Below are 22,873 nucleotides of genomic sequence, written 5' to 3'. Positions count from 1 at the left end.
ATTGTAGTGGTGGATCATATTAGTATGATATATATATATATATATCTGTAAATTAGTATCATTTGTATCGAAGGTGCTAGTATTTCATTTTCCAATAAAGCCTTGGCCCTTTGACCTTTGCTATGTCTAGCCTTGACAAACGAGTCATTTTTTTCGTGTTTGGGTCATGATGGACACAACTTGCTTTCTTAACGTGTTGATAAGAGTTAAGGACGGAATCATTTAGCCACATCGATTAATTTGATTCGGTTACCACATCGATTTGTAAAATGATTTAGTTTAGAGGTACACAGTTCGTCCACAGCTGGATGAATCAATGTGGTAGGTGAGACGGGTAAAGGGTAAAGTTAACAGTATCAAGATTGACTTTTTAGTGTAAAAATGTGATTTTTCGTTAAAGTGAACAATATCGTAAGCTTTTCGTTAAAACTCCCAAAAAGAAAAGAGAAAGAGATAGTTTTGGAGTGAGAGGGGAGGAAGGAAAGAAAAGAAAGAAGTGAATTTAAGTTTAAAAACTTTAAAATCTCACTTTTTATGCTTTTAGAGAATAAACTATATTTTTGAGTTAGTCTTGAGTTCAGTTTTTTAAAAGAGTCATATCAAACAAGTTTTTAAAGCCTAAAACTTGAAAATTATTTTTGAGCTTAAAAAGTTGAATTCAAGTAAATATTAAACATGCTCTTAATTTTTTGCGGTTTCCAAACAGTACTTATAACACCAGTGTACAGCTACACCGCATGCTATAGGGTTCCAATGCCGTACCAGGATCCTCTCCTAATCTAAGGATGAGGATCCTCATGATCAAGAAATGTGGACCGTTGAATAAAAATCCAACGGTTATAATTATTATAACTTTAAAAAGACCTTCCTGTTTGTAGTCGTTGGATAAAAATCCAACGACCCACATCCCTTGATCATGAGGATCCTCATTCTTAGATTAGAAGAGGATCCTGGTCCTCCAATGCCCAATTGGGGTGATTTAAATATTTAGAACAAATAGTTTGTGTTAAAATAATTAAAAAAAAAAAGATAAGAGAGTTCGCAACACTCCCGATGATGGTTCCAGTCATTGACGTAAAAATAAAAAACAACATTTCAGGTTGGCATAATCAGGTTGGCATAATTATTAATTAGGGACAAGAGTGAGGTCTGGTTTGGTACTGAGATAATTCTGAAAAAAGTTGGTATCAAAAAAAGCTGGGAGCTGTTTTTGTGTTTGGTAAACATTCAGCTTCAGCTTTTTTTCACAGTTTTGATTGAAAAAAGCCAAAAACAAGAAGCTGCAAAACCCAGCTTTGAAAAACCAATTTTTTTTCACATCTATTTTACATAAAAGTTTACCAAACACTATAATACTGCTTATTTTTTTCGAAAGCACTTTTACAAAAAAGTTTACCAAACACCCTGCTGCTTTATTTCACAGCTACTTATTCTCACAGTACAGCAGAAGCAGCTTTCTTTCAAAGCACAGCAATACCAAACCAGCCTTGAGTTGGTCTATAAATAAAAGAGGTGTGATATCCACACACCCTATTTTACTTCTCACACATCTTTTTAATTTTCAGCCGTAGGAAGATAAATTGAAGAAAATCAACGCGCAGAAATTATGTGTGAGAAGTAAAATGAGGTGTGTGGATAGCACACCCCTAAATAAAACTTCCAGGTAACTTTCAAAAGCCAAAAAGTCAATTTCCTGGGGAGTCCCTATCCGTCTTCAAAACAACGGAAGCATCAAGCAGTTAAAGTTGGTACAATGCATGGGTGAAGTCCATAAGGCTGGCTTTAAGGACATAATTGTCCATTACTCTTCCTTTCCATATTTGCCTTCAACACCTTTGAAGAACCTCATGAACCAGTAAGCAGAAGATTTCGGGTGTCTCGAGAGCCCATTCTTATAGTCAACGTAAACCAAACCAAAACGCTTGGTATATCCTTGAGCCCACTCAAAGTTATCCAGTAACGACCACGCAAAGTATCCCCTTACATCTGCCCCATCCCTGTTCACACACTAATATGAGTTAATTACTTTTTAACAAGGTGAAAATATGCACTAGACATGTGAAGATGCTCAAGCTGGAGAAACAAAATGACCAACTAAATCTTTTCTTTGGTTAATACCAATTGAAGATACTTTGTGAAATGTGACATCTATGTCTTTCCCCGTTTGCAGTTTCCCACTACAAATAAATAGATGAGTAGCACAAGCCACCGGTTATAAATCCACCTCCCATTTATGCAAGATTTTGAATTTGACAGGATACTAGGGTTTAGAAACCTAACAGCCCTGGATAGAACCCTGGGGACGCCTGTGGATTGGGTTGGGTTGTGGGGTGTGTATCAGCCACCCACGTGTCTCCTAATAACCCATCTATGCCACCTTAATATTACAAGCCGTGTACACATGCATATTTTCATGCATAAATAGATGCGCAGCACAAGCCTCAGCCTTATACATCAAGACAATGGATGCTGCAACTAAGTACTCATCCATCTTGGAAAGGTCACACGACTCCATGCAGTGGCTGAATGACATGATAACCTATATGGACTTTGTAAAGTCTTTCATGCAGGACTTGCTAAAGAATGACTTGAAAGCTTGTTCATATGATGAAATGGATGAAATGAAGTCGACCTACCTTATCGCTTTGGCAACTGCTGAAAGGTATCTCTTAAAGTAACTAACTCTCAGTTTGTCATCCAGCATTTCATGAAGTGGGGAGGTGTCATTATCTTCGTCATCCATACCTGTAATTTAAAAAAGAAATTAAAAGAATCATAATGTTGAATAAGTACAAACTCAAAGGGCTTTAGCCTTTTCTTCGTTCCCCCCATCAGGTAAAATAGAACCTCTAAGGTAACACGACAGGGTTAAGTAAAATTCGAGAGTCTATGTGCATTTAATACCCTTTTTGAATTTTCTTATCTTATATAGTTCATAGATTTCATGTGTAGAAGATCATGTGGCATTAATGGAACCGACAATATGCAAATTTGAATAGTTTTCCAGACCAATAATCAAAAGAACTTTAATTCAATATATTTCACCTCAGTACATATTTCATTTATATAATGGGCAAATGCATTAGACCACAATTGAAATTCTAGATTCAATTTTGTTTTCCAAGGAAAGTCTCTCCAAGCATACCATTCTCAGTAACATATATTGGGGGATTATTGTATCTCTGCGCTATGTAATTCAGAACCTTATGCATGCCCCAAGGAACAACATACAGCCATTCTGATGCTGCCTGTCAAGCAAAATATTTCAGTAGACTCGACAGTTAGTGGAATGTGTCTGCAGGAGAGAGTTCATACCTTCTCACCAATAGCCTCACCCGCTTCCCATTCATCTGATGGTAAAGAGAGAACATTATATAAAGATCAAGAGAAAATTTGTTGTGAAAACCAATGACATAGTAGTTACAGTATTTTACCAACTCTCTCTATCCCTTGTGCTTTATAAAAATCACCCTCATCATGGTCATCTTTTCCATGAGCAATAAATCTTGATGTATAGTGATTCAGACCAATAAAGTCTACTGAGTTCTTAAGCAACTCCTTATCTTTCTCTGAAAATATGGGAAGCCGATCTCCAAGTCTTTCGCGCATAACTTTGGGGTATTCCCCATGATATATTGGATCTAAGTACCTGCGTTTGGAATCAGTTGAGACGGATTCTAAACAATACTAAGAGGAGAAAACCATTTAAATTCATCTAACGAACTGCCTGGGTTGGCAGCAAGCAGAGCTGGAGAAATTGCTAGAATCATCTGCACCCATTCAATGATGCGGCCCATATGCTGTTTATATGTCTCAAGAGTAGGTTTTATATCTTATAAGGATTCAAATAGAATGCATCTTTAAATTAATATGGTTTCACCAGAAGGCAACAAGACAATTTGGTTGCATTTCAAGTAGAGGGGAATACTCAATATAAACAGCACGATACATGAAAACTTATGGTTCTGCTCAAAACTAAAATACAAACACTGTATTTCTAAGTTGTTTTGTCATTAATTACAGCCCTGCTCTCACCAATTAAATAACTACACTGAGACCAGTTACTCCTGCTAATTTACCATGAGGTTTTCCAATGTACTTTGACCGTATGGATGTTTTAATCGTGCACATTTAGTGTACTTGTATGAATATTGAATGCACATTGAAATTGTTTGAGAATGAGTGTCTGTATGAGGGCTCATGAATGTGTGTGTGTGTGAGAGAGAGAGAGGGAGAGAATTAAATAACTACACTGAGATCAGTTACTCCTGCTAATTTACCATGAGGTTTTCCAACGTACTTTGACAGTGTGGATGCTTTAATCGTGCACATTTAGTGTACTTGTACGAATATTGAATGCACATTAAAATTGTTTGAGAATGAGTCTGTATGAAGGCTCGTGTGTGTGTGTGTGTGTGAGAGAGAGAGAGAGAGAGAGAGAGAGATCCATACATATTATCTGAACTTACATAGTTAGTTTTGTGACCAAACAGTTACATAATTTAGGGAACAAGTAATTACCATCCAAGCTGAAAATCTAGGCGCCTTGCTGCAGCAACTTTATCTTCAATTGTGTCTGAATTAGCCTCTGCCCATTCACAGTCTATGACCAAGCCAATTTGTCCCCCTTGCTTGTCCTGAAAGACAATAGAAGCAGCAAGAGTAAGAACAATATATAAAATTTGGGTAGTGGAGTGGAGAAAGAAGATACCGCTACTAAACTATGTCCATATTCAGAAATCTATATTATGTATCTTAAACCTTGACTGTCTTCCAATCAATTTCACATTCATTGGACTTTATGTGAAATCTGATTTTCAACCCAAATATTTGAGCACGGTTTATTATGTTTACATTTTCCCATATGATGTCAGTTCTACTTAAAAACATATCTTAAACTTATAAACGAATTATGTGAGCTAAATGAGTTCTTTAGCTTGACTACATGCACCTTCCCATATATGAAAGGAAAAACAAATAAAGGAAAAGAAAAATTGAGAGAACACTAGTGTTAAGATTTGCTTGTTCACAGAATCACGATCTAATTTTACACAAGAAGGAAGCTATAAATTACTAAAATGATGACTAATCTATTACTTCCTTGTTGAGTAAAACATCTTGCCTTTAATAAATAAAGTGATGAAATCAATGGCAAATACCAGGAGCTTGGTCAATGATAAAAAGAGTAACAAGGAGACAAGCAGACAAGCAGTAAACCTTATACTTGCTTCGGTATATGGAAACAGCAGCAGCATGTGCCAATAGTTGGTGGTGTGCAACCAAATATGGTTCTGTTGACGAGCATTCATGCCTTCCAGGAGCAAATATCCCAACACCATAACCATTAATAGCAGTCTGAAGAGGCTCATTAAAAGTGATCCAGTCCTTTACTCTATCGCCAAAGCTTGCAAAGCAGGTGTCTGCATAGACTGAGAAGTATTCTCTGCATTCACAAAATCCAACTGACTACTTGTATGATAGAATCCCACAGCACTAGATAACATATAGGCTATGAGGAAATTGTCTAACAATGACAAACACATACAAAAAATTACTATATTTGTTTCCTGAAAGTAACGGAAGTTTGTGCTGCATATCATTTTTTTTACTCCCCCTGCCAATACTGATGCATGCAGACAAACTGCTGTATTGTAGATGATTTTCAGATTGCTAATAACCTGTATCCCCTAATAGAACCTTTAATATTAGCCAGAAGACCCTTAATGCTCCTGCTACCCAGAGTTTCTGTTCCTCTTCTATAGAACTACCTTCTCTATTGAATTAGTCATTCTTTCTAATGGGTGCTCTATTAATCTTCATTGGGTCTAGTAACCAACATCGTCCATGTCTCCTTTTTTTTCTACAGGTGCCACTTAACCTTCTCATATATGAGTTAGTTACTCTAAGCCACATTATCTCAACTCTCTATCAATGATGGAGCACAGATGGCACAAATTCTTCTCTTTTGGAGTTCTTTTGACTCACAATTGTCGCCACTTCCACACCTGTATTTCTTCTTTTGTTATAAATTGTATTCTACGTATTCAGTTTTATATCTACTTATCTTAAGTCTATTGCTTCCGAAGTTTCTCTCCGTAACTCTTTTTTTTAGCATTCTGCATGCTTTAGTCTCTTAAATCAAAACAATATGCCAATGGTCTGACCATATATAAAGCTCATCCTGAATATGTTTAGTCAGTTTGTCCATAAAGAAAGGACCTCTGTGTTGATCCCTGATATAAGTCTACACTAATCAAAAACTTGCTTTCCTCTCATGAAGTTTTTCACAGAATAGATGTACAAAAAGCAATTTGGGGTTGTCCAAGAGAATGAACAATGTATGGTTGGTCAAATAAAAGCAACACATATTAGGTACCGTGGATTGAGCTCTAAAAGGCAGAAATATGTTTTAGCTCACGTGCCTTGAGTTAAATACATCCAAAAGGAAGAAAAGGGATGAAATTGCAACTTGGGTTCTTGTGGATCGATTCACAAAATTTTAAGCAGTTCTAAAAGCATTTGAAGTGCTTCTTGCAGGAAGCACTTTCAAGTGTTTTTCCAGGATTTACTTGCATTTTTACCAAGGATGAGCTTCAAGAACATTTTCACCAAAAGCACTTTCAGCCATTTTAAAAGCACTTCCAAATGAGCCCATAATTGTTGGAGCTTCTAGAAGAATTCAGAGTTTGTCTGATTTTATTTGAAAATGCTGGAGCTTCTAGATGTTTTAACAGTGTTTTGCTAGGCTTTCTTTCGTTTTCCTAGGGCATATGGTCTTGTTTTTATCAGTCAATATAATTAGACTTTTAGAATTCCTATATGTCTTTAATGCGAGTCATTAATTACTAGAGCCCTTGCTTGAGTGATTCTTGAGAACTCTTAACTTGATTCCAAGAGCCCTTGCTGGAGTGATTCCAGTTTTCCATTTCCTAACTTTCCTGTTACCCAAATTATCATACCTGCAACATAAGTTATGCCCACATTCCCACAATTCAACCTCACTAAACACTAACTTTAGCCTGTTGTGGACCTAAACAACCACATAAGACCCAATCCAAAATGTGCAGCATTCTTCGAGGAATCAAGCATCTTACAGTGGTTGTTACCTTGCCGGTGAATCTTTTTTGTATTTCTGGAATTGCGTGTTTAACATTTGTGAGTTATTTAATTTTCTTCCTAATTGTTATTTTAATTCCTACCTCAGCTTCATCATTTGCATCCTATATGAGCATTCAATTTATTTTCACAAGTCTATTAATTTGTTTTATCTAGCCTTGTACATATGAAATAAGTGTTAGGTAGTCCTATATCATAATTTAATGTTAGAATAATTCCTAACTCTTGCTATAGAGTCTAGTGTTTGTCTAACAGAAATGATTGCAGTTGTGCATGGAAAGGCGTCATGCGATGTTAACAGATCTATCTAAAATTCACAATGGAAGGATCTTACAGCACTCTGCAATTTCAATTTCAAGAAAAGAGTTGGAATGAATTGAGTAGATATCTTCACTTGTGAAATAATAAAACAAAATTGATATTTAAAAATGATGATATGGTACTTACACAATTTGCTTATTCACCCACCCTCCCATATTCTCATGAAGGTACAAGGGTAGATCCCAATGGTACAGTGTTACATAAGGTTGGATGCCTGCAAGAACAAATTGTTGAATACACAAGCAAATACACTTCAAGAAAAGTTTTGCCAATTAGAAAAGTTTTGCCTCAACTATCCTTAAGTTTTCCTAAGGAGCCAATCAACCAGAAGAAAATGAAAATAAACAAATTCATACCCTTTTCAAGGAGAGCATTAATGAAATTGTTATAGTAAGTAATCCCTTCTTCATTGATTTTGGTTCCCAAACCATCTGCACAAACAGAACCAGAAGAAATATACAATCGTCATCACAACTAAGCTACGTCAAGAGAATGAAACATGGATGTACGCTTCAAGAACTTTTTCAAGTCCTTGTCTGAATTCTGCTTGGGGATATAGACTTAAAACATATCATATTGTAATCTCCACATGTTTTCAAAACTTTAGACAGTTAAGGAGACTTCTGCCACAACTATCTTAAGTTTTCCCAAGGAGCCAATTATAAATATTTTCGTCTAAACATCACAACAACATTGTCCATTCATATTTGCCCAACTTGTGAAAGATCCATTCAATCTTGAAGTTATTATTGACCATTAATCTTGAAGAGTTGATCAATAACATTTGAACTTAGCTCAAGCATATATGCCATTCAAATCACCTTCACTACCATATTTAAATGCAGAGATCACTTCCCAGAGGTAGGATGTCAAGAAGAGTCAAATGAGAAGGTAAATGCTAAAAAGGAAATGAAGGTGAGAAAGTAATTTTTAAACATAAAACCAAAGGACGGTGAATTGATAATATCCTGCGTTTTAGCACTAGAAAGAACTCTATAGATGGCAAAACGTAGCATACCAGGGAATATTCGAGACCATGATATGGAAAAACGATGAGCATCAAACCCCAACTTGGCAATGAGTTCAACATCTTCCTGTTAGCATTAAATAGATTGTGAGTTGTGTTAAATGACTAAGATGAATTGAAATTTCAGACTTGCATAACTATCCGAACAGAATGAAGAACAGCAGGTGTAAGAATTTTATCATGTTCTTTTAAACCATTATAAAAAGAAAACAATACTAACAGATGAGGCCAGAAGCGACCACATTCTTCCCCTTCCTAAACCATCAACATAGATAGGGGGAAATGACATTGAATACTAGTAGAGACATTGCAAATACTAACAGTTTTGGGAAGATAGCATTGACATAATGGCAAAGACCAAAAGGATTGATTCGGTTAAGACCAACTTTCTACTAACCTTATACCGATGATATTGATCCACTGCAACGTCCCCATTGCTTCCATCAATGATATTCGCTAATGAACCAAGACACACGTAATAAGTTCCGTAAGTTACTAACTAAAAATAGTATCAGATTGGACAAAATCAAGAAAAATTCAGGTCCTAGAAGATATTATCACAAGCTCAATGAAGAAAAGGTACCTTTTGAGTGTGAAAAAGCATCCCAAATGCTGGGACCCCTACCACCGTCCTTGCAGGCTCCCTCTACCTACAAATAAACAAGAAGCTCCTAAACCAAAATTCATAGACTCTGAGTTTTGGAATTCAAGACAGTGCATTAGACAACTCAAAAGTAGAAAATGGGATTTGTTATTTGGCAAAAATATGATTGAAGACAGGATACTCACAATTACAAACACTACATTATCTAGTGTTCACTTGTTTTTTAACCATGAAAAAATCATGTACATATTTTGAAACAAAAACTGAAAATTTCATTTACAAAGTAGAAACGTAAATTAAAACTATTCAATGAAAGATTGCTGGAAACCAGAACCAATCAAATGCATCGGAAGCAAAATAACTCCACTGTATAACAAACTGATCAAAATAATAAAATAAAGAAAAACGGAATTCAGAATCAAATTAAATTAATTCCAGCAACTAGATTTTGGTCTGGTGTTTCTGCTGCATTATTGGAAGAGGTCCCCAATTTGATGAAATAAATAAATGAAAATAAATCAATTTAAAAAGAAAAATGAAAAAGAGCCGCTAACTTGATATGCAGAAGTGGCAACGCCAAAAACGAAGTTGGGAGGAAAGTCACTGCGACAGACTTCATGAGTTTCTTCGTCATATTCCTTCAACAAGCCCTTCTTTGCCATTCCTACTCCAACTTAGAGCAGCCAAGAAAGTAAGGAAAATACTTGATTTATCGTTTAAAACATATCGGAACCAAAGGACTGCGTTGGATCTGGACTCTGGTTACTGCAAAAATTTATTTTTATACAAAGATCAACAGATCCAGAAACCAAATAGTACGGGAGTCACGAGAACCACCAGTCATTGTGATGGGCCCTTACCATAAGTCATTGTCTCCAACCTGTTCCCTTTGTAGTTGCATTTGTTATATATGTATATGGTGACTCAACACCAAACCATTTGTCTGTTGTGGCTGGTGGATATATATATATATATATATATATATATATATATATATATATATATATATGTCCCTTTTGTGGTCCTTGGAGTTTTTATGAAATGGATTAATGATACGTTTACGTAAGAGTAATTGGAATAAGGAAAGGGAATTGAATTCCGATTACAGAGTATTTCGGTTTACTAAATATTAAGGAATAAAAGAAGTGGTGGAGCCCACACGAAACAAGGAATCCAATTCCTGAAATTGGAGGAACGGGATTCCCTAGTTTTGTGAGGTATTTGAATTCCCTGAGGGTAAGGGAATCGGGAATGCATCTTTTATTCCTATTATGCTCTCACTTGTTTCTTATTATCCCAACATTGCCCTTCATTTGACACTCATTATGTCATTTTTAATAAATAAATAAAACCTATTAATATATTTTTATATAGATAATTTTATTATATAAATTTAATTAAGAATTTAATTTAATTAATTAGTATGAAAATAATTTATTTATGTAAGGGCAATTTAGTCATCAACTTAGTTTTCATTCAGATAGAAGTGAATTAGTAAACAACTTGTATAGACTCAACATCATTCTTGCCATCATTTAATAAATAAATAAAACCTATTTGTATATGCTTTTATAGATGAATTTTATTATATAAATTTAATTAAGAATTTAATTTAATTATTTAGTATGGAAATAATATATTTATGTAAGGGCAATATAGTAATCAACCTAGTTTTCATTCCGATTGAAGTGAATTAGTAAACAACTTATTTGGCCTACTCCGATTCCAAAGAGTTTTAGTAAACAACTTCAACATGAATTTGATTCTGATTCCACCTCATTTCAATTTCTCTATAATCCAATTCCTCTCAATTTGATTACATATTAGTAAATGCGCCATAAACCTTTTTAGCTTTCTCTGCATTTTCCTTTACTTTGATCCTTTCCCCTCTGTGCAGCTGAGAACCTAACAATTAGTATCCAGAAACCTAACAATCAGAACCAAAGGACTGTGTTGGATATGAACTCTAGTTACTGCAAAAAATGGGGAAAACGTCACCACCAGTCATTGTGGCCTTTCCAAAAAGTCGACGCCTGTCCACCCATTCACACAATTTTTAAACAAAGATCTACAGATGAAACCAAATAGCAGGTGAGTCACCAGAAAGAGAAAATAAAATGGGGAAAACGTCACCACCAGTCATTGTGGCCTTTCGAAAAAGGCGACACCTATCCACCCACTCACACAATTTTTAAACAAAGATTGTTCTAGGTACCCGGTACACCAAACAGTCGGTGTTCCCTACATATGAACACCTGACAGTTGGCCTGGGTTCCATCTTTTTGACACATTGCCATTTGAGTTATCATCTACCCATTTAATTCGTAAATTTTCTAAAAAACAAATTCAAATAAAAACAAAAAAACGTTAATTAAAAAAATTGAACCCAGATTTTCTCTTGGAGTCTCCGACTTCTGGCCCTACCCCAACCCATCTTTGCCTTCCCCTCAATCCTTTCTCTTTCTATCTCCTTCTCTCTCCCTATTTTTCGTTCTTAGCCTCCCTTATGTCGGAGAAGGACACTATAAATTGTCGTCGACCACCCAGGGGCATTGATCAAAGTCAACGATAGTAGATTTGAAAGTTGGAGTTGTCATCGATCATCCTCGAGCTCTATCATGAGGTAAGAATGGAAGAAGAGAAAGTGAAGAGTATGAGGGATATAATTAATGGGGTGTCACCGGTGAAATTATCACCGTCGATGGAGGTGGGTCGTTGTCGAACGTTCATGGTGGCGCTTAGTGGGTGTTTGCTGTGAGTTATTGATGAGGGTGGAGGATATTTCCAAGTTTTTGTTTCACTTTCGGGCATTGTAATCGACAAATTGGGTTTAGTTTTTGTTTAATTGATTTTCTTAAAAACTAAATCAGATAGATTCTTTAATGGGGAAACATGGCATCTTCCAATTGGATGGGTACATTAACTGTCCATGGTGATGTGGGGTTCCCATCACTCCAACAAATTTCTCTAGATGTAGAAACCAAATAGTAGGTGAGTCACCAAAAAGAGAATATAAAATGGGGAAAATGTCACCACCAGTCATTGTGATCTTTCTAAAAATGCGACACATGTCCACCCACTCATACAATTTTTAAACAAAGATCTACATATCCAGAAACCAAAATGCAGGTGAGTCACCAGAAAGAGAATATAAAATGGGGAAAATGTCACCACCAGTCATTGTGGCCTTTCTAAAAAGGCGACACATGTCCACCCACTCACACAATTTAACGGAGTTATATCCTTTGTTATTGCATTTCCAGTGGGAGGCTCTATATGGAGCCAAAAAAAGTAGTAAATATAGTCCAGAGTAATGTTATCATACCATGTTTTTGTACAATATTTTTATACCATCTTATGTGACATTTGATATTGACAACCTCATCATTTGAATTAATCAAATTTTTAAATTTAGTTCATTATTTGATAAACTAATAATTAAGAAAAACTAATTAATTAAATGATGATTGTAATATACAAGGAGTATTTCTCCTTCATTTCTTTGGGTTTTGCAAAATTTTCAAATAATGTGGCCGTCCACATCAGATGCCACCTAAGATGGTATAGAAATGTGGTATAAAAACATGGTATGAATAACATTACTATATAGTCTATTTTAGAGCTTCGACAAATTTTTAGGGCTTTATAAAAGGATTGTAATACCCAGTATTTAAAAAAAATGAAAATATATATGTGTATATAGGTAATTATTTTTATTTCAAATGTAAGGATTTTATTGAGTTCCTTTTATACGTACGTGTAAACGAACTTATACTTTGGATATGTGAAATAGTCTCAACGTAAGTTCATTTTAATACAAAATTAATTAAAAAACTAGCTAGTATTATCATGTTCATATGTAAGTAGAGATGTTTTATTTTCCACTTAGTACTACGGTCTAATGGTATTACTCTTCACTTGTAAGTGAGAGATCTTAGGTTTGATTCTCGCCAATGGCAAATTTAAACCACATTATTGCTAGCCCATTGTGAGGCTAAGCCTACCCCCTCCCTCTTAGTTTAGATAAAAATTAGAGATGTTTTTAGTTTGAATTGGAGAAGGGTGATTGTATTACCAAATAAGGGTGAGTTAACAAGTGTTAATGATTGGTGATTGGAGAAAGGTGATTATATGGGATTGGCTTGATATTTTACCAAATAAGGGTGAGTTAACAAGTGTTAATGATTGGTGATTGGAGAAAGGTGATTATATGAGATTGGCTTGATATTTTACCAAATAAGGGTGAGTTAACCAGTGTTAATGATTGGTGATGATTAAACACCCCCCTAAAAAAAAAAAAAGAGAGGTGGGATTCTATATCCCTTAGAGTTTGGACGTGGCCTTTGAGTATTTGTCTACATGCATGGTAATGATTATAATCATGATTAATTACTAATGTTTTCAATGCTTGATGTCCAAGTGTTGCAAAAGACTTGAAACGTGTCACTAAAGGCTTAATTGAGGATTCCATGTCTTTCTCCATAAAGGCAGAGGGCGGAAAGAATGCGGGAGGAACAACACCACACCAGAAAACAACACAGTAACAACAAGAAATATCTCTCCTTCTCAGACCACTCCCCACCATCATTTTCTTTTACCTTATGTAAAGTCTCTAGGTCATCTTCATTGTATTTTGTAAATCAATTGTGCATGGTGAAATCCAAATGCATATGCAACTCTAGTGGACGTAGCTGAATTGGTGAACCACTTAAACTCGGTGTGTCATTGTGGTTTACTATATTTATATTACTTTCTGCCTCTATCCTCTCCCAACAAGAACTATGAAAATACAACACCAATCAACAAAAAAAATAGCTACTTATGTGCAACTAGATTAGACATGAATCACAAAGCAAAGAGGGAAGAAAGTATTTGAAAGCAAAATAACCACCACCAACATATCTAATTCCTTACATATCAAGTTTCTACAAACCAAAACCACAAACTCACATATCGTCATAAAATGCCATACTAAATATTCAACACCATCAAAAGTTGCATTGTCAACAAGAAGCTCGAAGTGTCAGAGACGCCAAACTGCAACGACAACGTTGCCTTTGGCCAGTCAACCTCACCCCAATGGGAGCCATGGCAGACATCGACAATGTTGGGGTCAAGACTCATACAACTGAGCAAGCTATATTCCAACAGAATTGCTCTATGAAACCCAAATAGGGTTATGCATCAATATCGCCTAGAGAAAGATGGAGTAAAATGGTAAAGTAATATTTCTCAATTATATTGTTGTGTGTTATCAATACGTTATTATTGATAATATAATATCATTTTTGCTACTAACTATTTTCATTAGTTTGAATTTCTTTGTATCTTGTTGCTTGCCTGTGAGGGAGCATAATCCTTATTACAAACATGATAGAGCTTTAGATTGTAGTCTGTTATTATTCTCTCAGAAAATTTATGGCTTGTGGGAATTGGGTTCATTAGACTTTAGGGTCATGAGTGATTTTTTTTTTTTTAAAAATATGTGTGTATTTATTTATTTTTAATCAATATAACATATTAAAATAATAAAATTTTCATTTATGTCGGTTATAACCGTCAGAATACTAAAATAATAACCGCCAGAAAGTAAAATAATAAAATAGTCAATTTCTGAAGGTTATAACCACCACAATTAACTTAAAAACCGCCAGAAACTTCAAAAATATTTAAAAAAAAAAAGATTCAAAAATATTGTCGGTTATAATCGACAGTATTTTTATGATATCCGCCATGACTTTATGTCGGATATAACCGACATGATTTTTCTAATATCTGCCACTAATTAAATGATGTGTCAGATATATTTTATCTGATAGGATTTTTCTAACATCCGCCACCATCATCCGCCACCTAAAGCTAATATTGTAGTAGTGCAACAAGGGGTTATTTCTTTCATGCTCTATATGGGCCTATATATATTTATGTAGTAATTTGATTATGCGAGATTTTTTTTTTCCTTGACTTTTCTTAAGTTGATTTTTGGACTTGCTATCTTAATTTTTCAATGAACCTTTCAACCAAAAAAAGTTAAAAAATATGACAAAGTTAGATTTTATCACTTATGAAGCGCTCATTGGATTAGATTCTTTTATCTCAACCTCATCCGTTAAAGATACAAACTCCTACTTCGCCCTTAGAAATAATTTGATTTTCATGTACAACACAACAATTTACCTAGCACCAATTGGTAAATTAGTACCATACAATTTTTAAAAAAAAATTATTTGAAAATTTCACCCACCAATTGACACACCCCGACCGAGATCGGAGCGTGCTGGCCGTCACACAAAGGTGACGTAGCCATGTGCACGTGCGGAAGCTAATAAAGTAGTAATATAAAAGTACGAATAATTAGAAACTAGCATACCAAGTACTAAAATAAGTGCTAGTATGTGAGATACAATTTCAGAGCAGGTCTAAAGCAGCCCAAACAAAAACGACAACAGTAGTACGCCCGAAGGCGATCCTACAATGTGGAGTGTCTGTCAGAATGCCGGAAAGCCCTCAAGGGAAACCACCGCAACGGCTAAGCAACTAGAACCTGGAGGGGCGCAAAACAAAAGCGTGAGTGGGCAAAAACAATTCTCTTTGAAAACCATTTAGCAAAATACATTCTAACCCCTCGCCGTAAAACCTGTACACTTCCCAGAAAAATAAACATATAAACGTATGTATAAATATGCCAAACATGCTCAAGGGTACATCATTCATGCTCAAGAATATGCCATGTCGGAAACTCATAATGAATGTAAGTGCCCAGGTATCAATCATATCAACATCATAACATCTGGCAGCCGGAGTCACCTAACGTGACCTGTACGGCTGCATATAGAGCTCAAATCTCAATCTCAATAACTGAACCTGCCCACGAGTCGGAACCACTCAATGTGGTCTGTACGACAGGCCTGGGTGTAATATATATATACGCTCTAGTGCTACGATCACGTGAAGACTGTGCGAATAATCGCGAGTCACCTACGAGTCGGAACCACCTAATGTGGTTTGTACGACAGGCCTATGCACCTAACTTGGATCCAAGCTGAGCGTGTGGTGCGGGAGGTGAACATCACGTGAAGGACTGTGCCCTACTCTGGGCGGGAGCACTAACACCGGGGGTGCAGGTTATGAGCTCTCTAGGCGTCTCAAACCACTACTGAAACATAAACGTGAATGTCACTTACCTGGCACTCACATGTGCGTCCATAGCACCCAATATGCATATGTATATGTATGCCACTAACAATGCATGCAATGATGCGTAAACGATAATAATAAAGTGCATGGCATAATGTAAGTAACCCTTTTTAATCTAATTCTGGGAATTTAAATGTATATAGGTATATACGGAAAACAAAAGCCCACTCACTGATACGTGGTAGGGTCGTAGCCCCCCTGCCTCGCGTGACCACGCTCGTCCTCGGGGTACGTGTCACCTATATGCAAAATAACTATAAAAACGTCAACTTTAAAGCACATAACCAACTTCTCGTAATAACTTCTCATACATTGCTCAAAGTGGACAAATGAATATACCAACGTGCTCTACACAACCTCAGGATCACAACCATATTTTTAAAATAATTTTTGGACCCCGCACGCGCCAGGACAGGCACGGACCCACGCGCCCCCACGCGCGGCCACGTGCCAGGCACACTGACGGTGTCAACAGACGCCGTCAGGAATATTCCGTTAAACTGACGGAATATTCCGTTAAACTTAACCCCTGCCGTTAGGAATATTCCGTTAAACTTAACGGAATATTCCTGCTTCTTCTCCGGCCAGTCCCCGACGCCGGTGCCGTCGCCGTCGCCGGTACCGTCGCCGGAAAACCTGCAAATCGCCATAACTCGCTCGTTTTTCCACCTTTTTCCATGTTTCTTGCACCAAATTAAAGCCCTAAACTAGTAGAACACAACTATACACGTTTTAAGGTCTAAAACTCACTAGATTATACCTGTGCAAGCTCTCCAAAACCGGCCAACTCCACAACCAACGATCCTGACGTCCAAATTCAACCAACGAGCCACTCCCAAGCTCCTGGGAACCTCACAAACACAACTACAAGCTCAGAAATCCCAAAAACTCAACGTATAACTATTGCATGAACAGTACTCAAATCGGCCATCGTCGAAACGACGTGAAAACGATGTGTTTCTCACCTGAAAAGGGTATGGCTGAGCTTGCCTCGACCTCACGAGCTCATATGTGTCCTTGGTTTCCTCGATCTGTGATGATTTGGGTGGTTTTGATGTTTGTCCGTACGTCGAAGGAAGAAGAGGAAGAAAGGGAGAGAGAGAGACACGGGACAGGGACAGAGGAAGAGGGAGAGTGTGACAGTGTGTGTGTGTGTGTGTGGTCCAACACATGACACACCACACAAACAACCAAAAACGTGATAAAAACGAACTAGGGGCAATAATGTAATTTCACACGTACGTTTTAATAATCCCGGGACGGGATGTCACACCAATGCCATGAACCTTAAATCAATTATTTTAATTTATATGAAATTTAAAACAATCATTAATTAGCCAAATCGTAATAAATTACAAACAATCACAACCAAATGTTTCATCACACATAAGGGGCATTTTAGGACTACAAAGGTTTATAATCTGAGTCATAAAGCAAATTTAATGATTTTTTTTTATTAAACCCAATAAACCGGCCGGTTTAAGTTGGGTGAAAATATATATGATGTGTTAAAGTTTTAAGGGGAAAATCCAAAATTTTTGGATTAATAAAAGTGAGCGTTTTTAGTAGAATAGCCTTTTTTTTTTTTTTTTTTTTTTTTTTCTTCAGCAAACAATATTATCTATTCTAAAGGGGAGGGGTCGGCTAAGCCTTACAATGAGCTAGCAATAAAGTGGTTCAAATTCGTCTTCGGCAAGAGTTGAACCTAAAACCTCTCACTTACAAGTGAAGAGAGATACTACTAAACCATAGTATTAAGTGACCTTATATCACTTTTTTAGTACAATAATATATTTTACATTAAAGGGAGGGGAAGTTCGACTAAATCACACAATGGGCCACCTAATTTGGTATCGAATTCGCCATCCACGATATTTGAACCTAAGACCTCTCACTTACAATTGAAGAGAAATACCATCAGACCGTAGTACTGAGTGGCTAATTGGCCTTTATATCATTTTATGTCTTAAGCTTTAAACATACAAACAAAAAGTAGGAGGATCTTTGGAACAAAAATATGTAAGAAAAACGAATTAAAAAAAAAAAAAAAAAAACAAACAAACGGAGAGTATAAGTGTATTCACAAGTGGAGAGAGTGTGATAGAATTTGGCTCATATGTATTACTACTTTTCTCATGGGACCCACTAATTTTTGGGGCTAGATGTAGCCCAATTTTATGCTACCCAAGAAAGGAAGTTGCTAGCCCAACTGGTGGATCTAGCCTCATTTTCCGGCTCATTGGGGATGATATTTCTCACTAAGGCTTAAGATGTAGTAGTCTCATGAAGGATAAAGCCCCTTTTGGGGATGATCTAAGTATAGAAAAAAGGAAAACAAGAACAGAACCCTCCCTCGCTCAAATAGGTGAATGCTATAAAATTGAGCTGCTCAAATGGAAAAGAATTCTCTCTCAGCAATGAATTCCTCAAAAACCAAAAGATCTATAAACCCATGTTCCCTCTCACCTTCAAATTAGAGAAACCGCACATCAACCCAAAGCTCCGAGTTGCATAAATCGACTCACTGAGTTACAGCTGACCCATTTTGACGGTGGCGATGAATGACCACAACATTGCATTGTTTCTGGCAATCGGAGATATATGTTCTTATTTTTGACAATTGGAGAATTATGTTCTTGTTCACATAAGATTTAACCCTGTTAAAGTGTATGAGTGGGTGGACAAGTGTTACTTTCTTAGAAAAACCACAGAATGGGCCCATCCCTTTTTGGGTGCAAAAAATTTGTACTCCTCGAAAGGCTTCTCAAAGTGGGCCATTGCAGCCACTAAGGTCATTTGTTATCTTTTATCATATATTATTAGAAATAAATTCATATTTTATCTACATTTTCATTTTTGTCTTACTTCGTTATGTTTTCCCTATATATAAAGATCGAGCTTCTTTGGTTTATGTTGTGTCGTTAGTGGTAATTTGTTATTTTGCATTTTCACATTTGTTGGCACTTTTCTATAAGATATTCCTTCATATATATTAGCAAATGTAAATAGCAAATTTGCAAGTTCATTCGAATAAAAGTAAGGTTAATCTTAGATTAATTACTACCCTTCTATTTCTTGGTTTTCAACATTTGGTATATCAAGTTTTTTTTCATCCTAGAATGATACTTGAAGTCATAATCTGATACATTTTTATACAACATAGACAATTAGAAGAACAAAGATGATCAATCTCACAAAGATAGGCACTAAAGTTTAGGGTTTTAGGGTTTAGGGTTTAAGGTTGAGGGTAAGGCTGGGCACGGGTTGGGTCAGGCCCAATTTTGGGGGAACCAGACCTTACTTGTTTTAAACAGTTTTGGGGCAGGGCAGGTTGAATAGAGGGATTTTGAGTTTTGGAACCGAACTTAACCCGGCCCATTTCAAACGGGCCAATTCGGGGCAGGTCTTTTTTTTTTTTTTTAATACATCATTTTGTAAAATGGGGTTGCAACCTGCCGCTGCATCGCAGTGCACAACAACACAGATTACATTTATAGAAGTATTGAAGCACAGATTGTTGAAGCACAAATGTGTATATCAGCACATATTAATATAATCCCAACTCATTGAAATTAGAGTTCTCAAGGATACCATGATCCCATTTTAACAATGGTTAAATTCCCAAGTTGATACCAGTTGATGCTTAATCCCAAATTTTGACCATTTCCACCTAAATCATTTGAACAAAAGATTAGAAATTGGAACATAACAGAGGTCAAGATTTCAAAACGCAACAAAATCTCTAAATCTAGAAAACCTTTATTTAATTTTAAATCCTAAATCCCTAAAACATAATAACTTAAAATTGAATAGGGTTGTTAGCAGAGCTCGACTGAGCTGCAAATATGAGTATGAGTTAGATGGAGGAGATGATTGATTCATTGTTTTAAGTTGTTCGACTTCATCATTCGTCCTTTCGAGTTTGAGAGAGAGAGAGACAGACAGATTTTGAGAGAGTGAGTGACAGAGAGGCACATCAGCATCGGTTTAAGGTTACATTAGAAATCAAGGAGCTCCAGATCATTGACCATGATTACACTTGCCATCCCAATTCCTTGCATGCGTTCTAAAATTAAAGACACAAAAAAACAAAGAAATTCGCTATAAAATGAATGAAAAAAAATGAGAGAGGATTTCAGTTTCCCTGGATTGAGATCTGATGATGGTGGCAGCAGACAGAGCTGATGATGACAGCGGTGGACGAATCTGGGATAGTGAGAGCGAGTCAGGATGAAAGATAGTGTTGGGAAAATAGAAAACTGAGTGACTCTTTTCTGAGTATATGAGAAGACTGAAATGAGGATAAAACCAATTATATCTTGCTAGAAATGGGCCTGGCCGGGGGCCCGTTCCCTTCTATTTATGGAACCGCCCTGAACCGTTAATTTAGTATACCTGCCTTGCCCCGCCCCGTTTTGTGTTTTGAAATTTAGGACCCGCCCTAAATCATGGGTACTCGCCCCGACCCGCAAGTCCATGACTCATTTGCCCACCCCCAGTTGAGGGTTTAGGGTTGAAGGTTGATAGGTGAGGGTTGAGGGTTAAGGATTGAGGGTTTTAGGGTTTTATGAGTGTAGTGTTTAGGGTTTAGAGGTTTATGATTTAGGGTTTTAGGGTTTTAAGGTTTATGGGTTTGGGGTCTACGTAGGTTAATTTTAAGGTTCAATGTTTAAGGGTTTAGGTTTTAAGGTTTATAGTTTGGGGGTTAAGGTTTAGGGTTTAGGGGGTTAGGATTTAGGGTTTTAGAGGATTAAGGTTTTAGGGTTTAAGGTTTAAGATTTAGGGTTTAGGGTTTTACGGTTTAGCGTTTGACTGATTTTTCTTTACTTTTTCCTTATCTCTGAATCTGAACAAAACTTAATAAATCTCCATAATTCCCCTTTTTACTCAAATACCAACATATCTTTTGCTCAAGCGATGGAAACTTTCATCTCTTCATCACCTAAAATTTAGAACTTAAGAAATTACTCCAAAATTTTGCCTTGAACGTTTCCTATGTCATAGGTTTGTTCGCAAGAATAATTGTCTTTTCCGCTTTCCACCAATTCTTAGTACTCTCGACCACAAAGAATGTCGTAGTACACACCTTCCAATCTTCCGAACATTTTATCACGTCTAAGACATCATTTCTTTCTTTTGCCACTTAGTACTACAAATAGTGGTACTCATTTTTACATGTAAGTGAGAGATCTTAGGTTCGATTCTCGTCAAAAACGAATTTGAATCACATTATTGCAAGCCCATTATGAGGCTTAGCCCAAACTCTTAGTATAGATAATATCGTTTGTTAAAGAAATACATCATTTTTTCTCTAGCCAAAACTCGACCTCATCATCTAACTTTCGGTCATCAATTCAACAGGCTCCGGGACTCATGACAATTCCTGCCCGAATGCGGCCTTAATTTCTAATGGTGATTAATTGACCTAATGCCTCATTTAACTGTTGTAAACCGGGTACATCAGTTCAGTCCTACCTAATACAACAAGAAATGGAAGATTATTAAAATTGAAGACATGAACGAAGGCTTGGAAAGTGCTCCATCTGCTTTTGTTGGAAAAAAAAATGTTGGTAAGCGAGTTATTCGTGTGGCCCACGAATGAATAATTCACTTCTCTCTCTTTTTCTTTTTCTGTCGAACAAATGGATGATTAGATTTAGTTATAAATAACTAGCATATGAGTATAGAAAAAAAAAATTTATTTTTGTTTTTGAAATAGAAGGAGAGATCACATGTATGTGAGGCTTTGAAAAAAAACAAAATTTGGTTGTGTGAAATTAAATTTCTACCCTATATTTCTTATTCATGTTCTATTTTAATTAGAGGGTTAAACAGGTAATTTCATAAAATTTTGATTGACAATGAGTGTTTTATTAATTAGTAAAGATTAGATTAGAAATTCTAAATGTGATTTCTAAATTTTGTCAAGTCACCTTTACTCATGTTGTGTCATATAAATTGAATTTACCCACCCTTAAACCCAAAAACTTCCTTAGGCCCAATGCAGCCCAATTCACAGCCGTAGCGATCTCGACGATGTGCTCTTTCACATTTATCACCCTCTGTCTCTGTCTCTCTCTCTCTCTCTCTCTCTCTCTCTCTGATCACAATAAAACAAAAGAAAAACTAATGAAAACGGCTTGAAAACTTTGAGTTTTAACGATAAGAACAAAGTAAATGGTAACATGAATTACTAATATTGACTTTTTAGTATACAAATATGGTTTTTCGTTAAAATGAACAGTACCAAAAGCTTTTCGTTAAAATTCCCATAAAACAATGGTTGTTTTTGTCTCGTTATACCCTTTTGGCTATTTATATTTGCTTTGCGCCCCTCCCTTCTCACCACCTTCACCTTCTGCACTCGCCCTTTTATGATTGCTCTGCTATCCCCTTCTTTCATCTCGTAAGAGCCTTCATTGTTAGCCATGTGAATTTAATACAATTATCACGATTCTCTTAGGATTTTGTGCAATTATATTGGATTTTTTTTGTGATTATCCTTTGAATATAGTGCCAAAAGTATCCCACAAGACGGATACTTGTATCCCAATAGTCGGATATGAGTATCCTAACAGTCAAACGTATTTGTTGACTCTAGTACGTAT

General features: G+C 36.2%; 1 protein-coding gene across 1 annotated transcript; it reads right to left on the bottom strand.

The window, feature by feature from the left end:
* Positions 1–1,342: 1,342 nt before the first annotated feature.
* Positions 1,343–9,907, bottom strand: LOC137707849 (beta-glucosidase 42-like). Its single transcript, XM_068446777.1, has 13 exons — positions 9,623–9,907; positions 9,048–9,114; positions 8,862–8,920; positions 8,456–8,531; positions 7,794–7,868; positions 7,564–7,651; positions 5,218–5,443; positions 4,522–4,637; positions 3,435–3,649; positions 3,316–3,350; positions 3,146–3,248; positions 2,637–2,745; positions 1,343–1,997 (listed from the first exon to the last, which is right to left on the bottom strand). Exons 1-13 carry the CDS (start codon positions 9,728–9,730, stop codon positions 1,802–1,804), a joined length of 1,473 nt encoding a protein of 490 aa, XP_068302878.1. The 5' UTR covers positions 9,731–9,907; the 3' UTR covers positions 1,343–1,801.
* Positions 9,908–22,873: the final 12,966 nt, after the last annotated feature.

Source organism: Pyrus communis, chromosome 11 (assembly GCF_963583255.1).
Source record: "Pyrus communis chromosome 11, drPyrComm1.1, whole genome shotgun sequence".
Classification (NCBI taxonomy): Eukaryota; Viridiplantae; Streptophyta; class Magnoliopsida; order Rosales; family Rosaceae; genus Pyrus; species Pyrus communis.
The sequence above is the reverse complement of the archived record's forward strand: the minus strand, read 5'-3'. Positions and strand labels throughout refer to the sequence as shown.